Source organism: Mastigoproctus giganteus, chromosome 1, assembly GCF_048544385.1.
Source record: "Mastigoproctus giganteus isolate SK-2022 chromosome 1, ASM4854438v1, whole genome shotgun sequence".
NCBI classification, from domain to species: Eukaryota; Metazoa; Arthropoda; class Arachnida; order Uropygi; family Thelyphonidae; genus Mastigoproctus; species Mastigoproctus giganteus.
The window spans coordinates 71,649,655-71,664,571 of NC_143575.1; the positions used below are offsets into that span (position 1 = coordinate 71,649,655).

The 14,917-nt window shown below is 37.9% G+C and overlaps 1 protein-coding gene across 3 annotated transcripts in view; it reads left to right on the plus strand.

Moving 5' to 3' along the window:
• The window catches only part of didum (dilute class unconventional myosin), an 814,019-nt gene that overhangs the window by 591,789 nt on the left and 207,313 nt on the right, over positions 1-14,917 (plus strand). For all 3 annotated transcript variants that reach the window (XM_090373351.1, XM_090373360.1, XM_090373369.1), the window contains exon 29: positions 12,092-12,212. In XM_090373351.1, the coding sequence (XP_090229477.1) occupies positions 12,092-12,212 (121 nt within the window). The remainder of the gene's footprint in view (positions 1-12,091; positions 12,213-14,917) is intronic.

Below are 14,917 nucleotides of genomic sequence, written 5' to 3' on the forward strand. Positions count from 1 at the left end.
CACCTGTTATGTCTTCTGAATGTCATAAATACTACTAAGTCAGCTTACTTTCAATCTCAATTTCACCTTGGGAAACAGAAAAAAGTCTGCTGGAGCCAAGTCAGAGGAGTAAGGAGGATAGTTGAGCATTGCAATCTGCTTTTGAGCCAGAAACATCTGCACATTAACCATTGTGTGTGTGCATCCAGTCATATGAGTGAATTTTTCCTCATCACACAAATAGTGTGGAACAAACTTTGCACAAATTTTTATTTTTTCCAAGTCTGTGGTAATTATGGACCTTAATTCCTTATTCATACTGAACTCAGTTTAAGTGAGCAGTTCAGACAGGCTGCCAGAGCAGTCATGGGGTCTTGTCAATGATATACAGGAATTTTGTTAGCAGCAATAAGGAGGTGATTATTCCTTTGTATAAGGCAGTGGTCAGGCCACACCTTGGGTACTGCATACAGATCTGAGGCCTTATTTTGGGAAGGATGGAGATCTGCTGGAACCAGTACAGAGAAAGGCAACAAGATTGGTGAGTGGAACAAAGGGTTGCTCTTACCAAGAAAGGTAAGAATTTCTAGACTTCTTACAGACTAGAGCGCAGGCACCTCCGTAGCCAGGTGGGCAGGAGCAGCAGTGCGTAGCACATGCTTCTTGATTAGACCGGGGTTCAAGCCCGTGACCACCAAATATGGAGGATGTGGAAAGGTCAGGGAATGACCACCGCATATCCCCGGAGCAATATGGCCTTAGTTGCTAATGCTCCTAAAAACCAAATAACAACAACAGACTAGAGCTTCTAGAGACTAGACACCTGCGAGATGATATGATTGAGATGTATAAAGCCATGAATGGGTTGAGCAGGCTCAATGCTGTTGAAATTCTTCTTCTTGCTCAGATTACTTACCTGAGGTGGCATAGATTCAAATTGAGGAAAGGCAGTTGTAGAATAATTGTGCGGAAATTTGCCTTTAGCCAGTGGATAATTGATTGCTAGAACAGACTTCCATCTGTCGTGTGGAAGTAGACAGCTTAAATAAATTCAAGGCAGAACTAGACACTTTTGGAGTGTACATGAATGAATGAAATGGGAAGGTTTTTTTTTTTTTTTTTTTGCGTGATGCTGTATGAGCTTCTTTCTTGCATCATATGCCTCTACTAATGCCAAAGGCCCTCCTGCAAAAGCACTAGCAGTGTGCTTTTGCTTGCAGGAAACATATTTCAAGCCGAATGAAAACTCTTCCTTTCATATGATGACTATCATACTTAAGGATAGAGCTGGGGATGGACCTGCCCATGGAGGAGTTGCCATTCTTGTGGGCAACCAGACCCCTTTCCAACCTGTACTGCTTTCCACTAACTTAGAAGCAGTAGCAGTTTTGCCTTACGGCTGGGTTTTTATTAACCGTCTGTTCTGTTTACTTGCCATTTGGGACTGACTTCTTCCAAAGAGACCTTGATGATCTCATTTTGCAGATGCTTTCCCCTGTTCTAATTCTTGGGAATTTCAAAGGACATAACCCCTGTGGGTTAGTGCTAACTTCAATGGAAGGGGACGAGTCATAGAACATATGCTCATGGACAACGACCATTCCTCCTAAATGTGGGAACAAACACTTTCCAAATGCCTCCCTGTGCATTCTCTGCAATCGATCTTTCTATCTGCTCCCCGTGATAGCCACCCTAATTAATGGGAGACTTCATCTTCCTGTTAGGTTCCTGTCAGGCTGACTGGAATGCCTTTCAACCTCTGGCAAGTTTTGACATAAACACATTCAGTCGGGAGCCTATCAATGATGCAGTTATGTACATTGCAGAAAGTATCATCCATGCAGCTGCAAATGCATTTCCAAAAACATCCACACGGTTTCCACCTTTTCCTAAACCAAAGTGGAATGCTGAATGCACAACAGAAAAAATGATCAAAACAAAGCTTGGGGGATATTCTGAAGATATCCTACCACAGCCAACCTTCTAGTCTTTAAACATGCATGAGCCAAAGCATGCTACATCTGCCATCAGAGTCAAAAGAAATTGTGGATCCATTTCACATTCACTATTACCCAGATGACTAGCACTAATTTGTCCTGGAAAAAATCCAGAAAATGAAGAGAAAATACACCACACACCCCTCATTGGTCCTGAAATATAATGGATGTACTTTTGCAGACTCTATTGCAATAGCAAATGCTCTTGGAGAAACTTTTTCTAACATATCAGCACTTCAACTTACTCCCCCAGAGTTTCTGGTCCTTAAACAAAAAACTGAAAAACTAGCCCTTAATTTTACATCAAAGGGTTTCCACCTATATAATGGGCCATTTGCCATCTACGAGCTGAAAACAGCACCTGCCCTTACAAAGGCTACTGCTGTTGCACCAGACGTCCATTATGAAATGATCAAACACCTTGCACCAAAATCCGTGGACCTTCTGCTCTTTCTAATCTTACTTTAAGAGCAGTTTCCAGGCACCTGGTGCAAGGCAACTATTCTTGCTTTTGCTAAGCCAGGAAAAGATCTCAGATCTCTGAAAACTATCATTGTATTGCTCTGACTAGCTGTCTGTGCCAATTATTTGAGAGAAGAGTCAGTGCTTGCATCTGACCCTCTCTCTCTCATTTTCAGTGGCTTCCGAAGGAACAGGTCCACTTTGGACCACTTAATTAGACTGAAAACATCTATTCAAGATGCTTTCCTAAAAAGGGAACGCTCGGTGTCCATCTTCTTTCAGCAGTACACAACATTACACGTCCTTTCACAGGCGCCTCCATAACCAGGTGGGAAGGAGCAACAGTGCATAGCACACGCTTCTTGATTAGACCGGGGTTCGAGCCCGTCACCACCAAATACGGAGGATGCGGAAAGGTCAGGGAATGACCACCACATATTCCCAGAGCAATATGGCAAAAAAGCCCACCCTATTGGAGAGACTTCAGTAAAGCCATGTGCACTGGAAATGGTCGAACTGATCTGTGGACTGGAACAGAGAAAAAAACTTGAAGCTGTTCCCTTGTCAAATGATGTAATACATTCTAGAATAGTTGATATGCCTTTTAATATTTTGAAGCAGGTCATCGAGGAAATGGCAGCCTCACCATTCCCCTTCAGTATGCAATTGGATGAAACTACAGACATTTCTCAATGTAGCCAGCTCCTTGTTTTTGTTCGCTATGTGCATGCTGACGCCATCAAAGAAGAATTCTTATTTTGTGAGTCTCTTTCGGAAATTACAAAGGCCATCAACGTTTTCGAAATGGTAAAAAGTTATTTTTTTTACAAATGAAACTTTGAATGAAAGGAAAACTTCATTCTCTTTGCACTGATGGAGCTCCTGCGATGCATGGTAATACATCTGGTTTTGCTACTTTAGTGAAAAAAGAAGCTCCTTAAGTCATCATCACTCATTGCTTTTTACACATATATGCACTGGCAACAAAGACTCTTCCAACAACCCCAAAAGAAGTATTGTCAACAGCCATAAAAGTTATCAACTTTATCAAAAGAAGTTCTCTGAATCTAAATTTTTAAAAATCTTATTTTTAAAAGATTTTTGTCAAGAAATGGGGAGCAGAATATGAAGTGCTTCGCTACCACACAGAAGTGCACTGGCTTTCAAGAAGACAAGTCTTGAAGCCTTGTTCGAACTAAGGGCAGAAGTTTCACTTTTTCTGGAAGAAAGAGAAAACCCACTCTTGGAACATTTTGAAAGAAAGGATTTTATCCATGGGTTGGCTTACCTGGCAGATATTTTTCACCATATGAATGAGATAAATCTTTCCATTCAAGGTCATGAAGTCACCATTATGGATGCAACTGAAATATTACAAGCTTTCTTGGCTAATTTACCAATATGGAAGAAGAGAGTAGAGACCGACATTCTTGCAAACTTTCCACCATTGCAGGAAGTGCTTTACCAAGATGTAGTTGAAATGCAAACTTCTCTCTCAATTTTTTGAAAAGAGATATCTGCGAACACTTGGAAACATTACAGAACTCTTAAAAGTTATTTCTATCTTGATGGCATGAAAACTGAACCATGGATCCGAAATCATTTTCTTTCTGATATAAACTGTATCGAAGACGTTGACCTAACCAAAGATGAACTCATTGATCTTAGATAAAAAAACTTACTATGATTGGAGTTTACCTCAAAAAGCCTTGGAGAATTCTGATGTTCCCTGAGAGAAGCCTATCCTCGTCTTGTAAAGCGAGCTATGGAAGCTTTGATACCATTTGCAACAATATATCTGTGTGAATCGGGATTTTCAGCACTTGTAACAATGAAAACAAAAAATTGAAATCGATTAGATGTCCAACATGACATGCGTGTTGCCTTGTCAAATACCACACCACAGTTTAATTTTCTTATTCAAGATAAACAACAAGTCTTCACACTGATATGTCCTTAAAAAATAAAATATAACTTCAGCTTTCCTATATTTTAAATGTATTGTATTATTATTCAATGTGTTAAGAAAGAAACACATATATTACTGTTTAATGTTTTTTTTAAATTTTGGTAACTATTTCGTTAAATTGATTTTTTTGTAATTTTATTTTATGCATTTGTTATTTGTTTGTTTGTTTGTTATTTGGTTTTTAAGAGCATTAGCAACTATGGTCATATTGCTCCGGGATATGCGGTGGTCATTCCCTGACCTTTCCGCATTCTCCGCATTTGGCGGTGACGGGTTTGAACCCTGATCTAATCAAGAAGCGTGTGCTACGCACTGCTGCTCCTTCCCACCTGGCTATGGAAGTGCCTTTTAGGCATTCAAAAACATTATTCTGAGAAGGGGTCCGTGGCATTCACCTGACTGGCAAAGGGGTCCGTGGAACTAAGAAGGTTAAAAACCCCTGAACTAATAGAATAAGCTTATCTGTGAAAAGATCTAAACCTCCCAAACAGTTCCTAGTTCATTTCACAAATATACATGGTCTCAATTCTAATCTTGCAGTCTGCCAAACCCCATGTACTTTTTCTGACAGAATCTGTTATCGGTTGATTCAACTACTGCTCATCTCAGTTGCCCAAATTATTCGCTGCATGATTCTTTTTGCCACAAAGGTGGTACTTGTGCATATGTCCATTCCGATATTCCTTGGTAATTTTGAATCTCCTCTTTTCGATCTTCTTTGGCTTAAAATCTCTCTACCTCATTTTGTCAAATTCATCTGTTGTCTCTACTATTCTCCCAACTCCACTAATCACTTGGAGCTCTTTGACTTCCTCTCTTTGCAATTTGACTTTCTTCAATCCAACTTTCCTAACAGTGAGGTAATTTTTCTTGGTGATTTTAATGTTCCCAACTCCAGCTGGCTTCCATTTTCTAGTCACACCGACCCAGCTGGTCAAGATGCTGAGGCTTTTGCAATTACTAATGACCTTGTACATATTGTTCATTTACCTACAAGAATACCAGACAATCCTAACCATACAGCCAACACACTTGATCTTTTTCTCACAAACAACCCTTCTAAGTACACGGTTGAAGTGAGTGTTCCTTTAGACACCTCAGATCACAACTTTCTGATTGTCTCTTCTCCAATGGAGCCATTACCTCATGGCTATTCCCAACCTTGTATTGTTTGGCATTACAAGAATGCAAAATAGGATGACCTTTTTCTTCTTTTCCTTGGTTGGATTACTGTTTCAAAACTTCTGATGTCAACATTTGCTCAGATCGTGTTAGTGAAATTATTCTTGTATTAATGGAATCCTTTATTCACCACTCCATTTTAAAATCTCATCCTTTATCTAAACCTTGGTTTTCCAATAAATGTGCTAAAGCTGTTCAAGAGAAGAACGTTGCATATTGCAATTGGCTTCATTCCAATTCTTCAGTTTCATTTTCTTCCTACACCAAAGCTCGCAACAACTGTAAAGCAGTTATTAATCAATCCAAACTAGATTTTGAATAGCCTAAGAGTAGAAAACTTGCTTCTTGCCCTAATGGTAGCCGAGCATTCTGGTCTCTTGCCAAAGCTATTGGTCGCAACTTTTGCCCATCTCTGCTCGAACCTCGGTCAAAACCAGATGGTTCTGTTATCACTTCAGCCAAGGATAAAGTTGACCTGCTACCATCCCATTTTCCTCCCAACTCAAGTATTAATGATCTTGGTAAAACACCTCCCACCATTTCCAACACGCTCCATTCAATGCCTCCTTTGGTCTTCCCTCAAAAGGATGTCAGAAGGATTTTGACAAATCTTGATGCTAAGAAAGCTCCAGGTCCTGATGGAATTTCTCCACTTGTTCTCAAAACCTGTGCTCCTGAACTTTCTTCTGTTATTTGCCGCATTTTTTCACTTTCTTATTCCAAAGGTGTTTTTCCTTCTGCTTGGAAATTTGCTCATATCCAGCCAGTTCCTAAAAAGGGAGACAAATCCCTCCCATCCAATTATCGTCCCATCGCAATTACTTCTACTCTTTCCAAAGTAATGGAGAAATCAATTAACCGGCAACTCTTAAACTACCTACAAACCTTCCATCTGATCAGTGATCGCCAGTATGGATTCCATCAGTGTCAATCCACTGGTGACATTCTGACTTATGTTACCCATTTGTGGAAAATTCAATGGAAAAGTGCGGTGAAACACAAGCAGTTGCTCTTGACATCTCAAAGGCTTTCGATCGTGTTTGGCATAAAGGTCTCCTAAACAAGCTTCCATCTTGTGGTTTTCCAACTGTTTTTTCTAATTGGTTATCAAGTTTTCTCTCTGATCGCTCACTGAGGGTGATGGTAGATGACTTTCACTCTTCTAACTTCTCCACTAATGCTGGTGTCCCCCCAAGGTTCATTTCTTTTCCCCCCGCTCTTTTCCTCTTGTATATTAGTGACCTTCTTCCATTGACTGGAAATCCTATCCATAGTTTTGCCGATGATAGCACATTGCATTCCACTTTCCATTTTAGAAACCTTGCCCTACTCAATCAGCTTCAACTTCTTGAAAGGCTGCTACCAGTTCCTTAAATGCCGATCTTCAGGTAATGCTCCAGTGGGGCAAAGACAATTTAGTTGATTTTAATCCTTCTAAAACTCAGTCTTGTCTTACATTAGCATTAGTAGAGGTATTTGATGCAAGAAAGCAAGCTTATGCAGCATCAGCCAAAAAAAAAAAATAAATAAATAAATAATAAAAAAAAAAAAATACATATATAAATAAAAAATAACCACTTCCACTTCACCCCTCTGTTCATTCGAAATACCTGTCCAGCTGAGCCTTAAACTTATTTAGGCTATCAACTTCCACGACAAGGGATGGAAGTTTATTCCACCAACCAACCACCCGCTGGCTAAAGGCAAATTTCCTCACATCTATCCTACATCTGTCTTTTCTCAATTTGAATTTATGCCCTCTCAGGTGATTATTCTGAGCAAGAGGAAGAATCCCATCAGCATTGAGCATGCTCAAACCATTCAAGGCTTTATACACCTCTATCAGATCACCTCGCCGGTGCCTAGTCTCCAGACACTGTAATTTGCAAAACTTAAGCCTTTCTTCGTAAGAGCACCCCTTTGTTCCATTCACTAATCTTGTTGCCCTTCTCTGTACTCGTTCCAGCATCTCTACATCCTTCTTGAAATGAGGCCTCCAGACCTGTATACAGTACTCTAGGTGTGGCCTGACCATTGCCTTATACAAGGGAATAACCACCTCCTTATCCCTGCTAGTAAAATTCCTATATATCATCGACAATACACCATGAGCTACTCTTGCAGCCTGTCTGCACTGCTCAGAAAACTTCATATCTGCCTGCACAACCACCCCCAGGTCCCTTTCATTCTCTACCACTGTCAGCGTAGTACTACAGAGTTGATACGTTGCTCTGGGGTTGCTGTTTCCCATATGTAGTACTTTACATTTGTCAATGTTAAACTTCATTTGCCACCTCTCAGCCCATCTGCTCAACCTTTCCAGATCCTGTTGCAGTAGCATAGTGTCAGTAGTGTCCTTGACAACCGTGCCAACCTTCGTATCGTCGGCAAACTTGGACATTAAGCTTGATATACCATCATCAATATCATTTATAAATACAGAAAACAATAATGGACCCAATACTGAACCCTGAGGGACTCCACTAATAACATTAGTCCACGATGAGCAGTGTCCATTGATTACCACTCTTTGTCTTCTCCCCCTCAACCACCCCTTTATCCACAGCAGCAATTTGCCTCCAATGCTGCTCCAATTTGTGCAGCAGTCTTCCATGTGCAACAGTATCAAAAGTCTTTCTAAGATCCAAGTATATAATATCAAAGTTATTCCCTGCATCCAGTTCTTTTGTGACTGCATCATAGTATCCAATCAAATTGGTCAGGCAAGACTTCCCCTTAACAAAACCATGCTGCGTCTGAGCTATGACTGAAGTCTTGTCTAGATGATCCTGCAGTGCTTCTTTAACCAGTGCCTCCATTAATTTTCCAGGAACAGAAGTTAAACTAACAGGTCTATAATTATTTGTGTCACCCTTTGATCCTCCTTTGTGAATTGGGGTTACATTTGCACATCTCCAGTACATGGGTACTTACCCTGAATCCAAGGAAGCTCTCATAATTATGGCTAAGGGTTTGTTACTTCCTTTGCTGCTTCCTTTAATATAACTGGATAGATCCCATCCACCCCAGGTGCCTTTCTTGTATTTATCTTCAACTATTTCTCCTGCACTATTCTCTCAGTTATTACAAGATTCTCTAGCTTACTGCCAGAGTTGAATACACCTCTGGCATTCCCCTCGCTGAATAACACCTCATGTGTGAATGTCGATGCAAAATATTCATTCAGTTTGTTAGCTACCTGAGCAGGATCATCAACAGTTGACCCATCGATATCAAGTGGACCAATATGATTCATCCCCTTCCTTCTAGAGTTTACATAAGTAAAGAACTCTTTGCTGTTTTTCTTTGCATCCCTTGCCAAAGATTTCTCGTAATCTGCCTTCGCCTGCCTAACCTCCTTTGTAACTTGGTTAGATCCTTTGTAACTATGATAGATACAGATCAACTTGTATCTATCATAGGCTTCTGTGTCACGTGTTAATTTGTATGTATCCCATGCATTTTTCTTCTCTGCCATATGTTATATCTCGAAAAAAGGATTCTTCTGCTCCTATGCTTATCTTTGGTGACACTCCGATTTCTAGGCAAAATGATATCTCTCTTTTGGGGATTACCCTGACTTCTAATCTCTCTTGGCACAAGCACATTACAGATATTGCTTTCTCTGCATCTAAAAAACTTGGTTTTCTCTTTCTCTCTCGCTGTTACTTTTCTTCCAAGCAGCTGTTCACTCTGTACAACAGCTGCTTGGAAGAAAAGTAACAGCGAGAGAGAAAGAGAAAACCAAGTTTTCGCAAATCTGCCCTACCGTGGAATATAGTTCCCAATGTGGGACGGTTCCCCCAAAGCCTCTCTCAGGCTTCTAGATTCCATTCAGAAGAGGGTAGTTAGGTTAATTAATGACTCCTCTCTAACAGAGTCTCTCCACTCGCTGTCTCATAGATGTACTGCTTCTGCTGCATGCCTCTTCTACAGATACTTCCATGGGCAGTGTTCTTCTGAATTGGCTTCTATAATTCCCGCTCTCTCTTTCAAAACAGTCCCAGTATGTGCCGCCATCAACCAACATCCATTTACTGTCCAACTTCAAACTCACAGAATCAACTCATCTTCCTCGTTTATTCATTCAACTGTGTTTTCTGGAACAATCTTCCTTCATACTTATTTCTTGAAAATTGCAGTCTACAGAAGTTTAAGTCTAATGTCAAATATCTTCTTTCGTCTTCTCAACCTCCAACCCAAGCACCGTACTAAGTACAATAGGTTCTAATACCCGTCGTGTTTGGGGTTTTCATAAAAAAAAAAATAAATAAATACATAAAACTACTTTGGTAGTAGAAATGACATGTGTGTGCATTACCCATGCATAAACAATCTCTTAAATCATGAAGGGTTTAGTGCTGTAAGCCTAGTGTGCTGATGAAAAATTTACTAGAACAACAAGTTACTGCAAAGCATCATTTTAGTTTGTAGTAAATCACCAAAGTAGGTGAAATGGCATCATTTTTGTTACATCTCATATTGTGAATGCCTTCATGAGTTTCTTAATAATCTGAGACGTAGTCTGAGACCAACAAGCTTCGAAACAGTGCCATCTGGGTGGTGGTATTTTTGTTGAGAATAAGTAATATTAGTCTGGCGAACCATTGCTTATTCAAGATAGTGCAGTACTAGGTAACTCGTTGAAGGCATTCACAATATGAGATGTAACAAAAACATGCCATTTCATTTACTTTGGTAATTTACTACAAACTAAAATGATGCTTTGCACTAACTTGTTGTTCTAGTAAATTTTTCATGGTCTGAGGCTTTCTGCCCTAAACCCTTTTTTATATTTATAATAATAATAATATTATTATTATATTAAAATTAATATATAATAATATTCTGAAAAAAATAAGATACATGCTGAACATATAAAAACGTAGGTACTTAACGATCAAATTAATTAATTTTATCCCAGATACCGCACAACTTATTGCAAACCATCAGCCACAACTGTCTCGTGATTTTTATGAAACTAAAATGGCAGTATTAAACCAAATAATAATAATTTGGTATTGTATTGTGTTAATAATAATAATAAAACTATAATAATATATTAATATAATAATAATAATATTATTATTATTATTTGGTTTAAACCAAATAATAATAATTTGGTTTAATAGTAAAATAGGTTTTTTTTTTTTTTTTTTTTTACTAAAGTAATTGGTAAGTAATCATGAACTGAATGTTACCTCTGTTTTTTAAATATTTTATATTTTTAATAAATAATGAGTTTTCCATCATTATTTATTAAAATAATGATGGAAATGACAAAATCAACAAGTGAAAAAAAAGTTTTTTTGAAAACCCTTGAAATAGGCTATCCATGTACTGCATATTGTAGCTGAAGCACTGGATATTATGTTTGCTGCCATGCATTGGTTAGAAGAATGAATGAGCAATGTGTGGTGAAGGTGCAGAAATGGGGTTCATGCATAAAAGTTGTTACTTTGTTTCTCTTTTTTTTGTTTGCTTGTTTGTTATAAATCATGAATTACTATTAGCTAATGCACCTGAAATGTGCCACACTACCTACATTTACGAAGTTGTTTATATTACTGATACAAATGGTATATAGCAAGCTGTTTGCAGAGGACTGCCTAAAAGCTTCTTTCAAGTGATTTAATTATTTGTGTAAATGCTATTTACTCATCAGATTTATGTAAATAGTTTTTAGTAAATAAATTAATATTATTCACTTTTTTATTTTATTTACATCACATTTATATTTTCAGCTGAAAGTTAGAAATGTGAAGGGGGAAAAAAAACAAAAAAAAACCGAAGGCTCGAAATAACGTTAAAAAAAAATTTCATCATAAACAAGCACTGAAAGGAAAAGGGGGGAAAAATATATTGTTAACACAGCACTTTTTTAAATTAATTTTATTTTATTTTTTGTAAGACAGACTAACTTGCAGTAAAAGCATGAACAAGCTCCCACAGTAAATTCAATATCATGAATTACTATTAGCTAATGCACCTGAAATGTGCCACACTACCTACATTTACGAAGTTGTTTATATTACTGATACAAATGGTATATAGCAAGCTGTTTGCAGAGGACTGCCTAAAAGCTTCTTTCAAGTGATTTAATTATTTGTGTAAATGCTATTTACTCATCAGATTTATGTAAATAGTTTTTAGTAAATAAATTAATATTATTCACTTTTTTATTTTATTTACATCACATTTATATTTTCAGCTGAAAGTTAGAAATGTGAAGGGGGAAAAAAAACAAAAAAAAACCGAAGGCTCGAAATAACGTTAAAAAAAAATTTCATCATAAACAAGCACTGAAAGGAAAAGGGGGGAAAAATATATTGTTAACACAGCACTTTTTTAAATTAATTTTATTTTATTTTTTGTAAGACAGACTAACTTGCAGTAAAAGCATGAACAAGCTCCCACAGTAAATTCAATATCACTAAGGAAATATTCAGTGATGTTGAATATTTTCATTATTTCTATATTGAAAACTGTACTTCTGTTTCAGGCAACTTGAAGCAGAATTGCAAGCAGAAAAAATAAAAGCAGGTAGTGTAGAACAGGAGTTGCGTCATGAAATCAAGAAGCTTCAGGAAGACAATGACAGACAGCAAAAACTTTTAAGCCAGGTGAGTATATATATTTTTTATTATTATTATTTTTTTTTTTTGTGATTCCAACTTGTCCTGCTATAAAAGCAGTGTCTTACAATGCAATTTTCAAGTTATGCACATATTTATTTGACACTTTGTCCACCATTACATGCAGCCCCAGGTGCCAAGTTTTTGCATGACCAAGCAATTCTTGTTCATTTAAGGAGTATTTTTCTCTCCTGTGACTGAGTTTTCCGTATTTCCTTTCTTTCTTATTAAACTTTTTTGTTAAGTAGCTCTACTTTCTTAAAAGTACTAAGAAGAGAGCCGAGAAGAAGGAAAGTACCTTTTTCTTTAATTTAATTAGTCTTACTAACTGTACCAACCTCTACACTTGGCCACCAAGTGGCACTGCTCCTGCCTCCCCGCAAGTGCCTTGCGGGGCTGGTAACCTGGGTGGTAAAAATAAACCCCCAGGGCCAAAAAGAGCCATCATGGATACAAACAGTTATCCACCTGTAGAGCCTTCAAGCTCAAGACCGAAACTTCTAACATCGACCATGATTCCAAGCAACCTAAAAGGCTTTAAAGAGAAGCACAGTGTGCTGATGACATACCAGATTTCTTGGTAATACATTCTCTATCCACCCAACCTGTGGGCAAATTATTGCTATTCTTGATTAAAAAATATTTGGAATCTATTGCTGGATTACCAGAAATGGCAAAAAGAATACAATCTGGAGACCTGATTGAAACAGCCACCTCAAAACATTCTCAGCGGCTGTTAAAGACAACAACATTTGGTGGGCTGACAGTATCAATTACTCACTACAAAAGCTTAAATTCATCAAAAGGTGTCATCAGTTAGTGGGACTTATTACAGTCTCCAGAGAACTACTCCAGGAACTCAGTAATCAAATAGTAACGAATTTGAAACGAATCATGAGTAAAAAAGATGGAAATCCTACTTTGACTAGATTCATCATTTTAACATTCAGCACTACAGACTTACCATCTTCAATTAAAGCTGGCTTTTTAAACTGTCGGATTCAACCTTACATTCCAAATCCCATTTGTTGCTTTAAATATCAGAAATACTCTTTCCCAACAGGCATGTCAAGTTGATTCCATATGTCCTATCTGCAAATCTAAAGAGCACACTCAAGCAGATTGTTCAGTCACAACCAGGGCTGTGGAGCCAGAATAAAATTTTGCGGTGCCAACTCTGGCTCCTTTAATATTAAAATCTTGATTTAGTTTTGAACTGTTGAAGTGAGCAATGATCATGCCCAACTGACAAGTGAAAACACTGTTGGAATGATCTTTACGTTATAGGCTAAAACTACACAATTAATTTGGCCTTTAATTTAATGAACAAAAGGAACAAAAATGAATGAATTATGAATTGAAAACATTGACTTATATTTGCTGTATAAAAACATACAAATTAACTTTAATTCCCTTAAAAACTGAATTTTCAAATTTTTAATTATGTATAGCAGTTTGTTGTTTGTTTGTGTATGGGATTTGCAGCGCAAGGGCAGCAAGGCCATAATGTGCCTAATTATGGTGGACAGTTTGTTCTTAAGAAAAACAAGATTGCCTCGAGCAAGTCCTCTTTCACTGATACTTTCAAATCTGATTTAATGATTTTTAGAGCTGAAAATAAATGCTCTACACTGGCTTGAGTAGGGGGCAATGCAAACACCAGTTGCGCAACATCTCGTATGATTTTAAGGCACTTTAATATTGCATCTTTTACTGACATTTTTGATTGATGATCAATTTTTTCAATTTCAGTGAGGGACACATACTTCTAACTTAAATTTAGTCAATGTACTAACAGGAGTAACATGTGGTACGCCTTTTTCTAATTCCAGTTGACAGCCTTTCCAGCTATGCTGTTTGTCAATAATTTTTTCAAAATCAAACTCATCTTCAGACTTCAGAATTAGTATTAGATGATGATGATGGTGGTGGTGGATTGCTTTGTATTTCATCTCCTTGGGGCTGGGCATTCTTGAGGGTTTCTTATTCTGAGTGCTATATCACAAAAGCTTCCTCTGCTTTGCTTTGTTGTCCATCTATTAATAAACATCTGTACTTGAGATCAACATAAACGCTAGCTAATGTTACATCATTTCCCAATAAAAATTTTTCCTTAACTTCTATGGAGGTTATGGCACTTTCAGCTATGGGACCATATACCTTGGAGAGGCAGTAGATCAGAGGCGTCCATACCTTTAGGAACTGACCAGGATTCAAGTCTTCACCTTGAATTTTCTTTGTAGTAGTATGTGGTTGGTAAAGCAAGTTTTTAAGTTTCTACACCTGGTCACACAGTTCTTCTGTTAGTGTTAGTTCAGACTTGGCCATGTCAATAAGGATATGTGGACATGTGTTGTGTCTTATGTAAGGTGGCCCCTAAACGTTAGTTCATCTCAGACAAGGTTCTCTGTGATAATATACCAAACTCTGTACAATGGCCAGAAATGAGTGTAGTGCTGTGTTTGCATAGTGTGTGTGTTGTTTAGTTGATTCTGGCCATTTAGTTACCAAGAAGCAGCAATCACCACGAAGGCTGCTTCCCAGTAACCGTCCACACCACAAGTTTCAGTTCCAGTAAGCAGTCCATCATCATATATGTGCTACCTCACCTAGTAACTTGATCCACAATTGCTTTTCCAGCATGCCGTTTAATTATTGCTTCTATTTTTGGCTTTCTAGCAGCTAGTACAACT